The 21,235-nt window shown below is 35.9% G+C and overlaps 1 protein-coding gene and 1 non-coding gene across 2 annotated transcripts; one reads left to right on the top strand and one right to left on the bottom strand.

Moving 5' to 3' along the window:
* The first annotated feature begins 383 nt into the window (after nucleotides 1–383).
* LOC107610988 (F-box/LRR-repeat protein At4g14103-like) lies at nucleotides 384–1,373 on the top strand. The gene has a single exon (XM_016312959.3). The coding sequence runs from the start codon at nucleotides 384–386 to the stop codon at nucleotides 1,371–1,373; it is 990 nt and encodes a 329-aa protein (XP_016168445.2).
* An 11,886-nt stretch (nucleotides 1,374–13,259) lies between these two features.
* On the bottom strand, nucleotides 13,260–13,367 carry LOC148547830 (small nucleolar RNA R71). Its single transcript, XR_015898628.1, has one exon. It is a non-coding gene; the product is annotated as a small nucleolar RNA R71 (small nucleolar RNA).
* Between the last annotated feature and the right edge of the window lie 7,868 nt (nucleotides 13,368–21,235).

The following is a 21,235-nucleotide window of genomic DNA, read 5'->3' as shown; positions in this document are numbered from 1 at the left end:
GCGACAAATATGAAAATTTATGATCGTGTGACTATCTAGAATCCCTAACATTACTAAACCATCCTAATAATATCCTATAATAGTCCAACTTAATTAGAAGATCAGAAACTCCTGCTTTGTGCCTCTAGACATCCCTCAATCTCTATCATTCTCACATCTAATAGTATATAAGTAACATAAAGCCACGATGTTGTGCCTCAAGGCATTATGAATTAAGATTTCTGCGTACGCAATTAGAGGTAGGATCGATTGGATAGTAGTGATGAGTGTTTATCAATTTCCTCAACTTGCTACCACATAGATTTATATATATTATTACTTATTAGTATCTAATGTTACAAAGTATGTATTTGTAGGGACCGGATCGGACTTGATACAAACACATGGATCGCAAAAGGCAAAAGTCAGACGAAGGCAAAGACATAATGAGCAACCTACCCGAACAAATCATAAGCCAAATACTCTCTTGTCTCCCCATCAGAGACGCTGTCCGTACAAGCGTGTTATCCAAGACATGGATAGGCCGCTGGACATGTGTCACCAAGCTAGAATTGGATGAGCACATTTTCTATCACGGCAAGAAGAAGACAGGAAAACAACACTTTATAGACTTCATGAACAGATCTCTCCTCCTCATTGAAAGTTCAAGTGTCCAGAGTTTGATTCTTGCTATTTCCAACAAATACGACCCATCCGTTGTGAACACATGGATGGCAAATATCTTGAGTAGACGTGTCAAGAAACTTGATCTTCGTTTAGATCATGATCTTAACTTATCAGCTCTTTCTTCTCATTGTCTCTTTATGAAAAACGAACATTATATCGAAGAATTGGTCTTGAAAATGAGTCGTTGTGCTATTCGAATTCCGACGCCGTCATATGGTCATTTCCGTTTCAGCAACCTAAAATTCTTGGACCTGTCTGGAATTATATTTACTTATCACTTGAAAGATGTGAGACTTAGTTGCCCTGTGCTCAAAGAGCTGAAGACAAAAAATTGCTACTGGCTAAGGGTAAAATGTGTGACTTTCGAAGTACCTTTGCTTGAAAGGTTTTCCGTTAAACACAGCAGCAGCAGCAGAGCTGTATCTGGCGAGGAGTCGCTTAATAATTTTGCTGCTATGATCAAGATTTGTTCTTCGCGTCTAACCGAATTCACATGGCGTGGTTATATGTTAGAAGATCTTGTTTTTGGTGATCCATCATCAGCCCAAGGTGCTACTGCAAATATCATTTTACGGAGACCTCAAAATGTGACTCTACAAGAAACACAGATTCGTATTTCTAAACTTTTTAAACAATTCACTCAAGTAAAATGCCTCAACCTTGTGGGCACACAGGTAACAATTTTATTATTATTTTTTTTTATATAATAACCGTTAGAATTGTTAACTTAGTTTTTTTTTTTTTCAATAATACACGTATATATATAAATAACTTATAATCCTGGGAACATTTCAAGTGTACGGGAGTATTGATGGTACTCTCCGATACACTTAAAATGTTTTTTTATAATCCTAGTTTGCTAATAGATACTACTTTATTAATTCACTTGTTTATAAATTAGACGTGAATAATAATTGTTATACTAAAATAAAAAAGTTAAATGAGTTTAATTCTCGAAATTAACATATTTATTATAAGTTATATATAATAAAGAACATTTAAAAAAAAATTATATACAAAATTTCTCTCATATATCCTTTGTTATTGATAATAGATATATTGTATAATTCAAGATTTTTGGACACATGCGAAACATTTGCTATATCTATATATTTGTACAAAAATCTTTTATATTTGCAAAGAAGTTTCATTTGAAGTTATGCAGGTTCTGGCAGAATGCAAAGTTTCTTTGACTACTTTGCCATGGATGAAAATGTTGACCCATCTTGAGCTTGACTTGGTTAATGGTGAAACTCTGTTAGGCTTACTTCAGATGTCCCCAGTTATCAGGACCCTTGAATTTAAGGTTAGTGATCACAAGAGGTTTATAAGTCACCATTTATTGTAAGGAAAAGTATAGGGTACCAACATATTATTTTTCAATTTATTGCTAACAATAATTAATTATTATATTTTAAATATTTATATAAAGAAATACATCTAAAAAATATATATATCTATAAAGACACTTCTATTAAATACAACCAACATTTTTATTAGACACATCCACAAAAACACTCCCATTAAACACAATTATAAATAAGAGTTGGCAGAAATTAGCAGAAATGCTGTTAGTAAGGGATTGTTATTGCAATGATTATAAGTGTATTATAACAATGGTAATACTAAGTGACAAAGTATTTTGATAACTAACTCAAACTAATTAAGTTGATTCAATAACTTAAACTTAAGGATTGAGAAATATTTGTTGTTGAAAGAGGAGAAGGAAGAGAAACATAAAAAAAGAAATTTTATTGAATTTAATTACAAAAATAAATTTTTTTATAATTAAAAAAAAAAGTATGGAAGATTAGGTTAGTCAATATTAGCTAATTTTAAAGGTTAGTATTTATAATTTAAGGTGTAAGATTTAAAACTAAAAAGTAATATTACATACTTTTAAATATTTGAATCATCTCTTAACTTTAAACAAAAAAATAATATTAATTTGTATTTAATTTATTAAAAAAATAAAAAATACTTAAAAGTTTCGTATTAAAAAATTACAATATAATTATTAGAAGAATATATCATTATTTATTTATTTATTTATTAGTGTGCCCCTTATTTCGAGCTACCAATATTTCAGATTTCATTTAACCAGAATTTTTATTTTTTATTTTTCTAACCCTTTCCAATTTACGATATGCATTGTGCTATTTTTAGCTAGATATTTGAAATGATTAAAAAAAAAATGATTGATCATTGTTAATTAATCAGGGAATATCTATGTTTGAGAAAGAGATATTGAATTCTGCTGCCGTGCCCAAATGCTTGGTGTCCACCCTAGAAGTGGTGAAATTTGGAAGAATTCATGGAAGTGAGCATGAGCTTTGTTTGGCTAAATTTATTGTGGAAAATGCTTTAGTACTAAAGAGGATGAGCTTCTCGTATTATGGTTGGCAAAGAGAATTGAAGGCTATTGAAGACTTCAAAGAAAAACTATTCACTTTTAAAAAAGGTTTCAAGTGTGCGATTATCGATTTTCATCATGCTGGTTACTAGCTATATGTTGGCATAAAACCTTGTTTTCCATTTCAAGATTTACTTGAGTTGGTATAATTGTTTTGGCACATGTTTGAGAGGGAAGACTTTGGTATCCGACTGTCTGCTTGTTTTTTTTTTTTTTTTTTCCCTATAAAGTTAGGAATGTGACTCGAATCCAACATCTATAGGTGAGGATGAAGAGATTATGTCGTTTGAGCTATAACTCATTGACTGTCCGCTTGTTCTGGACGAGCTTTAAATGAAATTACATGTGGTAGTCCGATTTAGACATTGATCCGCGCTTGAATAAATTTTTTAAACAAGTGTTCCTTGGCAAGCTTATTCAACAAAACTCACAGCAGACATTTTTTAAAATAATTTTCATCAAATAACATAGGTGTAAAATAATTATAATGCCTGAATAATGTACTCCAGAATCAATTACTACGCACTAAAATTATTTCATTTGTTAGAGTAGTCCCTTTCTTTTGTATACAATAACATATCTAATATATGATCTACAAGTTAGATTAATATTATCTCAATTACTTGAGGTTTGAACTATGTATTGATGTACATCTAGGTTTACTTCATTGAATGATAATGATGAATCACACTTTCATAGATGCTCCAAACTAATATACAATAAATTAGTTACAATGAATCCTAATAATAATTAACTTAACAAACAAACTTAGTTAAAACAAGTAAATAAGTTCCTTTGCCAATTAGCTCAAGCCACACCACCTTTCACGTTGGGACCATGTATAATCCATCAATTCCACCTTTTACTCTTTCAAGTCACAATTGAAGTCCCTAAGAAGCATTATCCTGAAATCTACCTCCTAAACGATTGCAAAGCTGACTCACCTTTTAGATATCACAATACCACCAATTCTGCTTGAAAGTGTTCATCAATTGCAGAGTCCAAAAATTGGCTTAACTTCAGTACTGCATAGCTAATTTTTGGTCTAGTGTTGGTGAAGTATATAAAGTAACTTTCCTATCAATCTTTGATAATCAGAAGTTGATGCAAGAGTTGTTCCTGAAAATCTTGATAGTTGCACTGTATATTGATACTAAAACAGATCTCAATATAGTATTTTACTGTTTACTGACTCGTTTGAGGCCATATATAGAGTGACCTATTTGATCTACACACCAGACTTGGATTCAAGACTTCTAATCCTTGTGGGACTTTGATGAACATAGCTCCTGAATCCTGATAGATCTCTACCTAAGAAGGCAGTGTTAAAATCCAGATGGTGAATAGACCAATTCTACATAACAGTTGCTGCCAAGATAGACAATCTTCAGTGTTGTCATTTTCACAACTGGACTGAATGTCTCAAAAGTAATTTAGCTCGGCTGTTTGAGCGAACCAACCTAGCTTTGTTTCACTCAGTAGTGCCATTAATCTTGAGATTGAGACTAAATATCCTTCCAGGTGGTCAGGTGGTAAGTAACCAAATCTTATTCCTCTTTAGAGCACATAATTCATCATTAATAGCACTTTGCCAATAAGGATCCTTAATTGCTTCCTCACCATATGACTTGGGTTCTTCTTGTTTTTTCGAGACTCAAAAAGAAAGATTTATATGTAGGAGATAATAAGTTAATAACTCAAAAGGGTTAAGTACTGTTTTCGTCCTAAGGTCTGAGGCAAAAATCAAAATCGTCGCCGACCTTTTTTTGTTATTAAAATCATCCTCAATGTTACAAAATGTTATAAAATCGTCCTTTTCTACTTTAATTTTATTTTTTTACCAAATTACCCTTAATTAACAATTAATATAAATAATAAAAATAATATTAAAAACTAAAAACAAACCTTCTACCACCGTCTGGCTCCGCTGGCTCCTTCTCCACCTTCCCTCAGTTCCGTTCGCACCGTCTGTTGCTGAATCCACTGCTAGCTGCAGCAACCCATCGCTATCTCGTGCTCCATCGCAATTCCCTGGAAACGCTACCGCCACCTGCTTCTTCGTCGTTCGATCCTCCTCTTCGAGATCCCAAGGAAAGACCGCCGCAAGGAGTGGAACTGGTCTTGCCAAGATCGGAGAAACGCGCCGGAACCCTCCGCCACACCTTCGAGGATCTCTGGTGCAAGTCGCTTCTGCCACTCCGTCAACCCAGGGCGTCACGAGCATCTGCCCTCCCTTCACGGAGGTGCCGTCCTTCGCGCCGCTACTTGTTGTCTGATCTGCCGCTGCTTCGTTCTCGATCGGATTTGTTCCCCGCCACGGATGACCACCGGCATCCAAAGGTTACGTTTCGGCATACAGGTAAATTGGTCCCTGAATCAAGAAATCTGATTGCAGAATTGAAATTCGAGTTGCTTGTGTGTTCAAATCGGTTGAACTTATTCCTGGAAGAAGATATCTCTGATGCGGTTTTGTTCAAATCTGGTTTGAAGTTTGGCATGAATTTTGTTGTTGTTTTTGAAATTGTGACACCGCATGTTTGTAACTATAACTTGACAATGAGGATTGCTGAATTGTTGTTTGAACTGTCATTTTGTTGATTTTACTTGTTGTTGCTGTGGTTGGACTATGAAACAGAAATTTAATTTTTCTTCTGCGTCTTCTTCATCTTCTTCTTCTGTGTGAACTGGAATTTATGTTTGTATTGCATAATCTGAGTTTGTTGTGAGGTTTTATGCTTGTAGATTTTCTACTTGGATGGGAGAGAAAAGAAAGGGAAGAGAATGGACTGGGGGTGCAGGTGGAGGGGGAGGGTTTGTTTTTAGTTTTTAATATTAATTTTATTATTTATATTAATTATTAATTAAGGGTAATTTGGTAAAAAATAAAATTAAAGTAGAAAAATGACGATTTTATAACGTTTTGTAATGTTGAGGATGGTTTTAATAACAAAAAAAGGTCGGGGACGATTTTGATTTTGACCTCAGATTTTAGGGACGAAAACAGTACTTAACCCTAACTCAAATGATAGAACATGTAGGAGTTTCTTCTTTTATTTTATAATATTTTATAGTGTTTATTTCGGTACGATGATAAATTCATACATACAGGTACAATAAAATTATGGACAAATTAAAACATTAAATGTGGATTGTATTTTTCACATTTGTAATTAATTTTTTTTTGAATATATATCATATCAATACTTTTACTAAATCACCTTTGTACTTTAATAAAAATAAAAAATATTTTTTATTTAATTTTATAAAAAAAATTAAATATTATTTTTTTTATATTGGACAAAAATTACCATAATCCTTTTAATTTAGTCAAAATTTAAATTATTTTAGTTTTAAAATTTTAAATCATTAATTTAAAAATCAAAACCAAAATACATTTCATTAATCATATATACTAAAAAATTATTTCGTTTCTCATGAACCCTAATCTAATCTCTGTTACCCAATTCATACCAAAAAGAAGAATAAATCTAAAAAATTATTCTTCATCATTTTATATCAGTCTACCAATAAAGAGTAACATCACCCCTAATCTCCTACCCGGACAACAGCAACCTATCCTCACCCTCTCCCTTCTTCGTAGTCGCGCTCCCTCTCCGTCGGTCTACATGCAGTAGCAGCACGCACCAACAGTCACAATGTCGTTCTCTATCGTTCTCCTCTCCATCTGGACAAAGAAGAAGAAGAATCCAGTTCCTCCAGCAAAAACTTTTTCTCATGCCACCGTCGGCTTCGTTGCCATTGCAGCTCACGGCACCGCTCTCGTCGTTTACATGCATTTTTTTGCCAACATCATTCGGGTTCCTCAGCAAAGACTTTTTCTCTGGGAATTTATCAAATTATTTCTCAGTTTCTTCGCGCACCTATTAGTCCTAACTTACTAATGACATGACTTGAGAAATTAATTTCAATTTGTTTATTCTGGAAAATGATCTACACTTTAACTCGTTTTAGAGTTTATATTCATTCTTATGATCTTTATTGTGACAAATTTGATAGCATTTTTTATGGAAGAAAATTTCTAAAGACACAAGCTGATAGGGAGTCAAGTTTGTTCTATGCTGAAATCCCAGGAGGCACAATTCTGCTACACCGTGTTGAGGAGAAAGTGAGATTTTCTGCCCAATTTGGACGTAAGATAGGCACTTAACTGATGGAATGCTATGCTAATATAAGAATGACTCACATACTTCTTGTTCATAACCTAACCCAAAACACAAAAGTCAGACTCAATAAGGATAAAAGGCCTGCCTAAGAGGGTGGTCCCTACTACATACCTGACCTCCTTAAAGAGGTCAAGCACAATTCAAAGAGGCAGCTTATGCTTATCTAAATAACTGCCTCCCCAAATCTCTCTAGCTATCTGTATCTGATTAGTGAAAATTGTCGTGTCGGTATAGAATTTCACATAAAATGAATGAATTTTCGTTGCAAGTATAGTTCTACACCAACAAACAATTCTCACATAAAAAAATATTGGTTGTCACATGTAACAAACCCCAAATAAAAATTAACCGAAATATTTAAACTCCGGGTCGTCTCACAAGGAATTGCAATGAAGTGCTCAATTATTGGCTATGAGATATTTTGGGGGGTTTTTGGGATAAGCGACATGAAATGTAAATAACAATGAAAATAAACTAACAACTAAAAAGGCCTTGGCAAAGGTTGGCGGTCAAGGATCTCTATCCTTATCACTAACCACAACATGAGAATTGGCAAGGATCAACCCCATTAAGTCATCCTCTAACTAATAAAGGAAAGTCAAATGAGCTATGTCAATCCAAGTCCATAAGTCCTAGTTCTATACCAAATTAATTAGTGAGATCTAGTGTTAATGGCTCCCAATCGTCAATCACTTGGACATTAGTAACTCAAGAGTTCCTAAGTTACCTTCCCAAGACAAGAGCATAAAATTCTACTCTAAAATCCAACCAAGCATTTTGTCAAACACTTGGAAGGCATAAAAGGAAAGCATGGTAAAAATGCAAGAATAATAAATCTACCAATCTACCAATTGCAAGAAAAGTAAATCAACAACTCAAATCATCAATAAAAGAACACCAAACATTAAATTTTTTTAAATATAAACAAATTCAACATGAGTATTCATAAATATAAAAGTAAAATTAACAAGAGAACTAAGAAGAATAGAGTAGTAGAAACAAAAAATTGTAAAAGAAAACAAGATGAAATCAAGAAATCATGCCTAGGTCTGAGATGGATTAACCTAACCTAATTCTAGAGAGAAGAGGGAGCTTCTCTCTCTAGAAACTAACCTACATGATGCTAATGCTACAAACAATTGCTCTCCCTTGCCCAAGCTTGAATTCTGCATGAAATAGCATTAGAAATGAGTTGGGTTGGGCCCAAAGTGCTTCAGAAATCGCTGGGGTCGATTTCACTTTAGTGGGCCATGAGCAGCATCGGCACGCACGTGTACATGGCGCGTGCCCGCCCCTAAACACAAAGCAAAATATGGCGAATTTTATATTATTTTGAAGCCCAGGATGTTAGCTTTCCAATGCAATTGAAACCGCCTTATTTGGACCTCTGTAGCTCAAGTTATGGTTGATTGAGTGCAAAGAGGTCAGACTTGACAGCTTTACGGTTCCTTCATTTCTTCATGAGTTCTCCCACTTTGCATGCTTTTTCTCCTCACTTCTTCCATCCAATACTTGCCTTATGAACCTGAAGTCACTCAAAAAACATATCAAGGCATCGAATGGAATTAAAGTGAGTTAAATTCAGCTATTTTAAGACCTAAAAAGTATGTTTTTACACTTAAGCACAAATTTAGGGAGAATTACAAAACCATGCTATTTTATTGAATAAATGTGGGAAAAGGTGATAAAATCTCCCAAATTAAGCACAAGATAAACCACAAAATCGGGATTTATCAAATCTCCCCACACTTAAACTAAGCATGTCCTCATGCTAAGAATAAAGAAGGACAAGAAAAGGGTATGAACATTTATTCAATGCAAATAAACTATATGCACCTATCTATATGAATGCAACTAAGTGCAAAAATAATTCTACTTACTTGGTTAAAAGTAAGTCAATCTCCAAGAACATATATATGTGATGAGCGGATAATTTATACGCTTTTTGGCATTATTTTTACATAGTTTTCAGTATGATTTTGTTAGTTTTTAGTATATTTTTATTAGTTTTTAAATAAAAATTACATTTCTGGACTTTACTATGAGTTTGTGTATTTTTCTGTGATTTCAGGTATTTTCTGGCTGAAATTGAGGGACTTGAGCAAAAATCAGATTCAGAGGTTGAAGAAGGACTGCAGTTGCTGTTGGATTCTGACCTCCCTGCACTCAAAGTGGATTTTCTGGAGCTACAGAACTCCAAATGGCGCGATCTTAATTGCGTTGGAAAGTAGACATCCAGAGCTTTCCAGAAATATATAATAGTCCATATTTTGCCCAAGTTTAGATGACACAAACTGGCATTCAACGTCAGTTCCATGTTGCATTCTGGAGTTAAACGCCAGAAACAGGTTGCAAAGTGGAGTTAAAGGCCAGAAACAGGTTACAAACTGGCGTTCAACTCCAAGAGAAGCCGCTACACGTGTAAAGCTCAATTCTTAGCCCAAGCACACAACAAGTGGGCCCCAGAAAGTGAATTTCTGCATCATTTACTCAATTCTGTAAACCCTAGTAACTAGTTTAGCATAAATAGGACTTTTTACTATTATATTTACATCTTCGGATCATTTTTAGTCTTGGTTACTCCGGTTCCCCACTGGGGCCAAAACCAATGAACTCCATTATCACTTATGTATTTTCAACGGTAGAGTTTCTACACACCATAGATTAAGGTGTGGAGCTCTGCTGTTCCTAATGAATTAATACAAAGTACTATCGTTTTTCTATTCAATTCAATCTTATTCCAATTCTAAGATATTCATTCGTACTTCAATATGAATGTGATGATCGTGACAGTCATCATCATTCCCAACCTATGAACACGTGCCTGACAACCACTTCCGTTCTACCTTAGATTGAATGAGTATCTTTGAGATTCCTTAATCAGAATCTTCGTGGTATAAGTTAGAATCCATGGACGACCATTCTTAAGATCCGAAAAGTCTAAACTTTGTCTGTGGTATTCCGATTAGGATCTGGGAAGGGATGGATGCGACGAGCTTCAAACTCGCGAGTGCTGGGCGTAGTGACAGACGCAAAAGGATCAATGGATCCTATTCCAGTATAATCGAGAACCGACAGATGATTAGCCATGCAGTGACAGCGCATTGGACCATTTTCACTGAGAGGACAGGATGTAGCCATTGACAACGGTGATGCCTAACATACAACTTTCCATAGAAAGGAGTATGAATGATTGGATGAAGACAATAGAAAAGCAGAGGTTCAGGAGGAACGAACGCATCTCTATACGCTTATCTGAAATTCTCACCAATGAATTACATAAGTATCACTATCTTTATTTTATATTTTATTTATCTTTTAATTACTAAATCTCCATAATCAATTGAATCCGCCTGACTGAGATTTACAAGGTGACCATAGCTTGCTTCAAGCCGACAATCTCCATGGGATCGATCCTTACTCACGTAAGGTTTGTTACTTGGACGACCCAGTGCACTTGCTGGTTAGTTGTGCGAAGTTGTGACAAAGAACTAAGATTATGAACGTGCGTATTGAGTTTTTAGCGCCGTTACCAAGGAATGGAACCGTCACGATTTCTGCGCACCAAGTTTTTGGCGCCGTTGCCGGGGATTGTTCGAGTTTGGACAACTGACAGTTCATCTAGTTGCTTAAATTAGGTAATTTTATTTTAATTTTAACCTTTTTGTTTTTATTATTCTTATTTTCAAAAAAAAAATTATTTTCAAAAATATATTTTTATTCAGAATTTTTAAGAAAGAATTCTAGAGTTTCATGAAGCACGTTGAAGCCTGGCTGGCTGTAAAGCCATGTCTAATTCATTTGGACCGAGGCTTCCATTTATCAGCATATGAAGTTGGATGAAGTATCAGCTGTTGTATGCTTGATTTGTATGCTGAAGCTTGGCTGGCCATTGGCCATGTCTAGTGTTTTGGACCAGAGCTTTCACTAAAAGCTTGGCTGGCTAGTAAGCCATGTCTAATTCCTGGACTGGAGCTTTAGACTAACACTGCAAGATTCCTAGAATTCCTATTAAAAATTTTGAAATCCTTATTTTGCTTTTTCTAAATAATTTTCGAAAAATCCAAAATTTTTTTTAATAAAATCATAAAACCAAAAATATTTTATGTTTCTTGTTTGAGTCTTATATCAGTTTTTAAGTTTGGCGTCAATTGCATGTGTTTTAATTTTCCTTTAATTTTTTGAAAATTCATCATGCATTCTTCATGATCTTCAAGTTGTTCTTGATGAATCCTCTTATTTGATCTTCATGTTTTCTTGTTTTGCATCTTTTCTTGTTTTCCATATGCAATTTTAATTTGTTAGAGTCTAATTATTGAAAATTTCTAAGTTTGATATCTTGCATGTTTTTCTTTTCTTAAAACTTTTTCAAAAATAAGTTCTTGGTGTTCATCTTGACATTCAAAGTATTCTTGGTGTTCATCTTTGCATTCAAAGTGTTCTTGCATATTTTTCTTGTTTTGATTCATAATTTTCATGTTTTGAGTCTTTTTGATGTTTTTCTCTTTCATCATTAAAAATCCAAAAATCAAAAAAATATCTTTCCCTTTTTCTTCTCATCAAATTCGAAAATTTGAGTTGACTTTTTCAAAAATTTTTAAAATCTAGTTGTTTCTTATGAGTCAAATCAAATTTTCAATTTAAAAATTTTATCTTTTTCAAATCTTTTTCAAAAATCAAATCTTTTTCAATTTTTTTTCTTTCATAATTTCGAACCTTTCAAAATTATTTTCAAAATCTTTTTCTTATTTTTATTTCATATTTTCGAAATTAATGCTAACAATTAATGTGATTGATTCAAAATTTTTAAGTTTGTTACTTGCCTAATAAGAAAGGTTCAATCTTTAAACTCTAGACTCATATCTTTTTAGTTTCTTGTTAGTCAAGTAATCAACTTTAATTTCAAAATTAAATCTTTTTAAATTTCTTTTTCAAATCTTTTTCAAAATAAGTTTCAATCACATCTTTTCAAAATCAATTTCAAAATCTTTTCTAACTTCTTATCTTTTCAAAATTAATTTTCAAATTTTTTTTTTAATTAATCCTATCCTTTTGTTTCAATCATATCTTTTTCAAAACTACCTAACTAATTCTATCTCTAATTTTCGAAAATCATCTTCACCTTTTTCAAAATTCCTTTTTGAATTAACTAATTGTTTTAAATTTAATTCAATTTGATTTAATTTTCCTTGCTTAATTTTCGAATTTTTAATTTTAATTTTTAATTTTTAATTTAAAAACAAAAATACTTTTATTTTATCTAATTTTCGAAAATTCTTCTCCCTCACCTCCTTCTATTTATTTATTTATTTACTAACACTCCTCTTCAACTAAGAATTCGAACCTACTCCTCACCCTTGTGTTTGGATTCTCCTTCTTCTATTCATATCTTCTTCTACTCACATAAAGGAATCTCTATACTGTGACATAGAGGATTCCATATTTTCTGTTCTCTTCTTTTTCATATGAGCAGGAACAATGACAAGAACATTCTTGTTGAAGCTGATCCTGAACCTGAAAGAACTCTGAAAAGGAAGCTAAGGGAAGCTAAAGCACAACTCTCTGGAGAAAATCTGACAGAAATTTTCGAAAAAGAAGGAGACATGGTCGAAAATAATAACAATGCAAGGAAGATGCTTGGTGACTTTACTGCACCAAATTCCAATTTACATGGAAGAAGCATCTCAATCCCTGCCATTGGAGCAAACAATTTTGAGCTGAAACCTCAATTAGTTTCTCTGATGCAACAGAATTGCAAGTTTCATGGACTTCCATCAGAAGATCCTTTTCAGTTCTTAACTGAATTCTTGCAAATCTGTGATACTGTTAAGACCAATGGGGTTAATCCCGAGGTCTACAGGCTTATGCTTTTCCCGTTTGCTGTAAGAGACAGAGCTAGAATATGGTTGGACTCTCAACCTAAGGATAGCCTGAACTCTTGGGATAAGCTGGTCACGGCTTTCTTAGCCAAGTTCTTTCCTCCTCAAAAGCTTAGTAAGCTTAGAGTGGATGTTCAAACCTTCAAACAGAAAGAAGGTGAATCCCTCTATGAAGCTTGGGAGAGATACAAGGAACTGACCAAAAAGTGTCCTTCTGACATGCTTTCAGAATGGACCATCCTGGATATATTCTATGATGGTCTGTCTGAATTATCTAAGATGTCATTGGACCATTCTGCAGGTGGATCCATTCACCTAAAGAAAACGCCTGCAGAAGCTCAGGAACTCATTGACATGGTTGCAAATAGCCAGTTCATGTACACTTCTGACAGGAATCCTGTGAGTAATGAGACGCCTATGAGGAAGGGAGTTCTTGAAATTGATACTCTGAATGCCATATTGGCTCAGAATAAAATATTGACTCAGCAAGTCAATAGGATCTCTCAGAGTCTGAATGGATTGAAGGAATCATCCAACAGTACTAAAGAGGCATCTTCTGAAGAAGAAGCTTATGATCCTGAGAATCCTGCAATAGCAGAGGTGAATTACATGGGTGAACCCTATGGAAACACCTATAATTCCTCATGGAGAAATCATCCAAATTTCTCATGGAAGGATCAACAAAAGTCTCAACAAGGCTTTAATAATGGTGGAAGAAACAGGTTTAGCAATAGCAAACCTTTTCCATCATCCACTCAACAACAGACAGAGAATTCTGAGCAGAATCCATCTAGCTTAGCAAATATAGTCTCTGATCTATCTAAGGCCACTGTGAGTTTCATGAATGAAACAAGGTCCTCAATTAGGAATTTGGAGGCACAAGTGGGCCAGCTGAGTAAAAGAGTCACTGAAATCCCTCCAAGTACTCTCCCAAGCAATACAGAAGAAAATCCAAAAAGAGAGTGCAAGGCCATAGCCTTACATGGTGTGGCCGAACCCAAAGAGGAGGAGGAGAACGTGAATCCTAGTGAGGAAGACATCCTAGGATGTCCAGTGACCAATAAGGAGTTCCCCTTTGAGGAACCAAAGGAATCTGAGGCTCATCTAGAGACCATAGAGATTTCATTGAACCTCCTTCTGCCCTTCATGAGCCCTGATGAGTATTCTTTCTCTGAAGAGGATGAAGACATTACTGAAGAGCAAGTTGCTAAGTACCTTGGTGCAATCATGAAATTGAATGCCAAATTATTTGGTAATGAGACTTGGAAAAACGAACCTCCCTTGCTCACCAATGAACTGAATGCATTGGATAGGCAGAAATTACCTCAAAAGAAACAGGATCCTGGCAAATTCTTAATACCCTGTACCATAGGCACCATGACCTTTGAGAAGGCTCTGTGTGACCTGGGGTCAGGAATAAACTTAATGCCACTCTCTGTAATGGAAAAACTTGGGATCTTTGAGGTGCAAGCTGCCAGAATCTCATTAGAGATGGCAGACAACTCAAGAAAACAGGCTTATAGACAAGTAGAGGACGTGTTAGTAAAGGTTGAAGGCCTTTACATCCCTGCTGATTTCATAATCCTAGACACTAGGAGGGAAGAGGATGAATCCATCATCCTTGGAAGACCCTTCCTAGCCACAGCAAGAGCTGTGATTGATGTGGACAGAGGAGAGTTGGTCCTTCAACTGAATGAGGACAACCTTGTGTTTGAAACTCAAGGATCTCCTTCTGTAACCATGGAAAGGAAGCATGAAAAGCTTCTCTCACTGCAGAGTCAACCAAAGCCCCCACAGTCAAACTCTAAGTTTGGTGTTGGGAGGCCACAACCAAACTCTAAGTTTGGTGTTGAACCCCCACATTCAAACTCTAAGTTTGGTGTTAGGAGGTCCCAACAATGCTCTGCACATCTGTGAGGCTCCATGAGAACTCACTGTCAAGCTATTGACATTAAAGAAGTGCTTGTTGGGAGGCAACCTAATGTTATCTAATTATATTTATTTATTTTCTATTGTTATTTTATGTTTTCTTTAGGTTGATGATCATGTGAAGTCATAAAAATTACTGAAAAATAAAAAACAGAATGAAAATCAGCATTAAAAATAGCACACCCTGGAGGAAGAGCAGTCTAGCGTTAAACACCAGAAACAAACATCTGTCTGGCGTTTAACGCCAGAAACAAGCACCAAGCTGGCGTTTAACGCCAGAAACAAGCATCTGCATGGCGTTAAACGCCAGAAACAGGCTACATATGGGCGTTTAACGCTAGAAACAAGCAGCAATCTGGCGTTAAACGCCAGGATTGCACAGCAAGGGCGTTTTACACGCCTAATTGGAGCAGGAATGTTAAGTCCTTGACCCCACTTGATCTGTGGACCCCACAGGATCCCCTCAGTATCTGTGGACCCCACAGGATCCCCACATCTTCTTCTCTCCTCTTCACACCTTTTCCTAACTCTCTTCCCCAAATACCCTTCACCAATCACCTCAATCACTCTTTCCCATCACTTCTTCACCACTCACATCCATCCTCTCTTCCCCATAAAATCCACCTACCTTCAAAATTCAAACTAATTTCCCTCCCAAACCCAACCCTAATGGCTGAACCCTACACCCCCTCACTCCTATATAAAACCCTCACTCCTTCTTCATTTTCACACAACATAACCCTCTCTTCTTCTCCTTGGCCGAATACATCTTCTTCCCCCATCTCCTCCATTTTCTTCTTCTTCTACTACTTTTTTTCTTCTTTTGCTCGGGGACGAGCAAACATTTTAAGTTTGGTGTGGTAAAAGCATAGCTTTTTGTTTTTCCATAACCATATATGGCACCTAAGGCCAGAGAAACCTCTAGAAAGAGGAAAAGAAAGGCAATTGCTTCCACCTCTGAGTCATGGGAGATGGAGAGATTCATCTCAAAGGTCCATCAAGACAACTTCTATGAAGTTGTGGCCAAGAAGAAAGTGATCCCTGAGGTTCCTTTCAAGCTCAAAAATAATGAGTATCCGGAGATCCGACTTGAGATCCAAAGAAGGGGTTGGGAAGTTCTCACTAACCCCATTCAACAAGTCGGGATCCTAATGGTTCAAGAGTTCTATGCAAACGCATGGATCATTAGGAACCATGATCAAAGTGTGAACCCGAATCCAGAGCATTGACTTACTATGGTTCGAGGGAAATACTTAGATTTCAGTCCGGAAAATGTAAGGCTGGCGTTCAACTTGCCAATGATGGAAGAGAACGCACGCCCCTACACAAGAAGGGTCAACTTTGATCAAAGGTTGGACCAAGTCCTCATAGACATATGTGAAGAAGGAGCTCAATGGAAAATTGACTTAAGAGGCAAGCCGGTTCAACTAAGAAGGCATGACCTCAAACCAGTGGCTAGGGGATGGTTAGAGTTCATTCAATGCTCAATCATTCCTACTAGTAACCGGTCTGAAGTTACTATAGACCGAGCCATCATGATCCATAGTATCATGATTGGAGAGGAGGTGAAAGTTCATGAGATTATACCTCAAGAACTTTACAAGGTGGCTGACAAGTCCTCCACTTGGGCAAGGTTAGCCTTTCCTCTACCTCATATGCCACCTCTGCAATTCGGCTGGAATTGACATAGAGGGAGGACAAGCCCATCACTAAGAAAAGGATGGAGAAAACAAGAGATCATGGACCTCAACAAGAGCATGAGAAAATTCCCCACCATGAAATCCCTGAGATGCCTCAAGGGATGCACCTTCCTCCACAAAACTATTGGGAGCAAATCAACACCTCCCTAGGAGAATTAAGTTCCAACATGGGACAACTAAGGGTGGAGCATCAAGAGCATTCCATCATCCTTCATGAGATTAGAGAAGATCAAAGAGCTATGAGGGAGGAGCAGCAAAGACAAGGAAGAGACATAGAGGAGCTCAAAAGCACCATTGGTTCTTCAAGAAGAGGAAGACGCCACCCTCACTAAGGTGGACTCATTCCTTAATCTCCTTGTCTATTTATTTTCTGTTTTCGGTTTCCATGCTTCATGTTTAATTATGTTTATGTCTTTACTAGATGATCATTAGTGTTTAAGTGTCTATGTCTTAAAGCTATGAATGTCCTATGAATCCATCACCTCTCTTAAATGAAAAATGTTTTAATTACAAAAGAACAAGAAGTACATGGTTTCGAATTCATCCTTGAAACTAGTTTAATTATTTTGATGTGGTGACAATACTTTTTGTTTTCTGAATGAATGCTTGAACAGTGCATATGTCTTTTGAAGTTGATGTTTATAAATGCTAAATATGTTGGCTCTTGAAAGAATGATGAAAAAGGAGACATGTTATTTGATAATCTGAAAAATCATAAAATTAATTCTTGAAGCAAGAAAAAGTAGTGAATACAAAAGCTTGCAAAAAAAGATGGCGAAAAAAAAAGAGAAAGAAAAAGAAAAAAAAAGCAAGCAGAAAAAGCCAAAAGCTCTTTAAACCAAAAGGCAAGAGCAAAAAGCCAATAGCCCTTAAAACCAAAAGGCAAGGGTAATAAAAAGGATCCAAGGCTTTGAGCATCAGTGGATAGGAGGGCATAAAGGAATAAAATCCTGGCCTAAGCGGCTAAACCAAGCTGTCCCTAACCATGTGCTTGTGGCGTGAAGGTGTCAAGTGAAAACTTGAGACTGAGCGGTTAAAGTCAAGGTCCAAAGCAAAAACAGAGTGTGGTTAAGAACCCTGGACACCGTTAATTGGGGACTTTAGCAAAGCTGAGTCACAATCTGAAAAGGTTCACCCAGTTATGTGTCTATGGCATTTATGTATCCGGCGGTAATACTGGAAAACAAAGTGCTTAGGGCCACGGCCAAGACTCATAAAGTAGCTGTGTTCAAGAATCAACATACTGAACTAGGAGAATCAATAACACTATCTGAATTCTAAGTTCCTATAGATGCCAATCATTCTGAACTTCAATGGATAAAGTGAGATGCCAAAACTATTCAAGAGGCAAAAAGCTACAACTTCCGCTCATCTGATTGGAGCTAAGTTTCATTGATATTTTGGAATTTATAGTATATTCTATTCTTTTTATCCTATTTTATTTTCAGTTGCTTGGGAACAAGCAACAATTTAAGTTTGGTGTTGTGATGAGCGGATAATTTATACGCTTTTTGGCATTGATTTTACATAGTTTTCAGTATGATTCAGTTAGTTTTTAGTATATTTTTATTAGTTTTTAAATAAAAATCACATTTCTGGACTTTACTATGGGTTTGTATGTTTTTCTGTGATTTCAGATATTTTCTGGTTGAAATTGAGGGACTTGAGCAAAAATCAGATTCAGAGGTTGAAGAAGGACTGCAGATGCTGTTGGATTCTGACCTCCTTGCACTCAAAGTGGATTTTCTGGAGCTACAGAACTCCAAATGGCGCGCTCTTAATTGCGTTGAAAATTAGACATCCAGGGATTTCCAGCAATATATAATAGTCTATACTTTGCTCGAGTTTAGACAATACAAACTGGCATTCAACGCCAGTTCCATGTTACATTCTGGAGTTAAACGCCAGAAACGGGTTGCAGAGTGGAGTTAAACGCCAGAAACAGGTTACAAACTGGCGTTCAACTCCAAGAGAAGCCTCTACACGTGTAAAGCTCAATGCTCAGCCCAAGCACACACTAAGTGGGCCCCAGAAGTGGATTTCTGCATCATTTACTCAATTCTGTAAACCCTAGTAACTAGTTTAGCATAAATAGGACTTTTTACTATTGTATTTACATCTTCGGATCATTTTTAGTCTTGGTTACTCCGGTTACCCTATGGGGCCGAAACCAATGAACTCCATTATCACTTATGTATTTTCAACGGTAGAGTTTCTACACACCATAGATTAAGGTGTGGAGCTTTGCTGTTCCTCGTGAATTAATACAAAGTACTATCATTTTTCTATTCAATTCAATCTTATTCTGATTCTAAGATATTCATTCGCACTTCAATATGAATGTGATAATCGTGACAGTCATCATCATTCCCAACCTATGAACGCGTGCCTGACAACCACTTTCGTTCTACCTTAGATTGAATGAGTATCTCTGGGATTCCTTAATCAGAATCTTCGTGGTATAAGTTAGAATCCATGGACGGCCATTCTTGAGATCCGGAAAGTCTAAACCTTGTCTGTGGTATTCTGAGTAGGATCTGGGAAGGGATGGCTGCGATGAGCTTCAAACTCGCAAGTGTTAGGCGTAGTGACAGACGTAAAAGGATCAATGGATCCTATTCCAGTATGATCGAGAACTGACAGATGATTAGCCATGCAGTGACAGCGCATTGGAACATTTTCACTGAGAGGACAGGATGTAGCCATTGACAACGGTGATGCCTAACATACAGCTTGCCATAGAAAGGAGTATGAATGATTGGATGAAGACAATAGGAAATCAGAGGTTCAGGAGGAACGAACGCATCTCTATACGCTTATCTGAAATTCTCACCAATGAATTACATAAGTATCACTATCTTTATTTTATATTTTATTTATCTTTTAATTACTAAATCTCCATAATCAATTGAATCCGCCTGAATGAGATTTACAAGGTGACCATAGCTTGCTTCAAGCCGACAATCTCTGTGGGATCGACCCTTACTCACGTAAGGTTTGTTACTTGGATGACCCAGTGCACTTGCTGGTTAGTTGTGCGAAGTTGTGACGAAGAACTAAGATTATGAACGTGCATATTGAGTTTTTAGCGCCATTACCAAGGAATGGAACCGTCACGATTTCTGCGCACCAATATGCAGGTAGGGCAAAGGTCATATGACGACTCACAAACTCTACCAATTCAAATATCAAAATGAAGTTCAAATAGACTTGCAAGAAGAAAGCTCATGAAAGTCGGGAAATCGAACCCTCACCGGAAGTGTATCCGCTCTAGTCGCTCAAGTGTATAGGATCGATTCACTCAATTCTCTTCTACTCATGCTTTCCAAGATTTATTTTTCATCTAACAATCAACAATTATTCAATGCATGCATACATTCATCATGAGGACTTATTCATAGGTTGTAATGGGGCTAGGGTCAAGGTAGGATGCATATGGTCAAGTGAGCTTGGAATTTGAATCTTTGATTAACCTAAGCTCTCACCAAACACATATAACAACCTATACAATTCTAGTACAATGCCTAGCTACCCATGATTCCCACTTTTTCACACACATGCATTCTTTTTAATTCACATTCTATATGCATTGATTTTTATTGAACTTTACTTTGGGCATTTTTGTTCCCTTTTTATTTCTTTTTCTATTTTTTTCTTTTTTTTTATATTTTTTTTCTTTTTATATATTTTTTTCTTTATTTTGTAATTTTTTTTTGTAATAAAGCATATACAAGAGTATTAATGCATATGATTTAAACATAATTAAAGAGATTTATTGTTTTTCACTTAGGGGTGGTGATGTGCTACAATTAAGAACAAAAGGGATTCAATAGGCTCAAATTTAGCTAACAATGGTTGATGAAAGGTAGGCTATTTGGGTAAGTGAGCTAAATGAAATGATGGCCTCAATCATATAAATGCATGTATACATGGAATAATGGACATAAAGAATCAAACAAATCAAAGATTACAATCATAGAAAGAGAATAATGCACACAAGAATGGAAATAAGTGGTTATAAAATGTAACCACACAATCGGGCTCAAAACTCACATGCTTGTGTCCTTAGCTCAAAAATCATGTTCCAAAATAAATTCTTCAAGCAAGTTTACACAAAAAAATTTTCAAATTTGTAGGGTGCCCTAAAAACAGTTTCTTGGAAAAGAAATCATCACCCTAACCAAGTAGTCCTAACATAAAAAGAAATGGTGAAATATGTACAAATTCTAACTATCATGCAACCTATCATGCAATGCAACAACTAACTAACAAATAAAATTAAGAATTGGTGTTGAAAAAGGAAGTTGTTACCCATGGAGGTCGGTCGGACGACCTCCCCACACTTAGAAATTTGCACCGTCCTCGGTGCATGCAAAGAAGAGCAATGTGGATGGGTTGCCACAATTGATGAGCTCCTCCAAGAGGTTGTGCAGAAGGACTTGTTTGTTGCCCCATTTAGAAGTT

The sequence above is a fragment of the Arachis ipaensis genome, chromosome B8 (genome assembly GCF_059453495.1).
Source record: "Arachis ipaensis isolate K30076 ecotype BB chromosome B8, ASM5945349v1, whole genome shotgun sequence".
Taxonomy (NCBI): domain Eukaryota; kingdom Viridiplantae; phylum Streptophyta; class Magnoliopsida; order Fabales; family Fabaceae; genus Arachis; species Arachis ipaensis.
Note: the sequence above shows the minus strand (reverse complement) of the source record. Positions and strands in the feature narration are given on the sequence as shown.

Coding starts and splice junctions, on each gene's coding strand:
- LOC107610988 (XM_016312959.3), top strand. CDS start 384: ATGGATCGCAAAAGGCAAAAGTCAGACGAAGGCAAAGACATAATGAGC.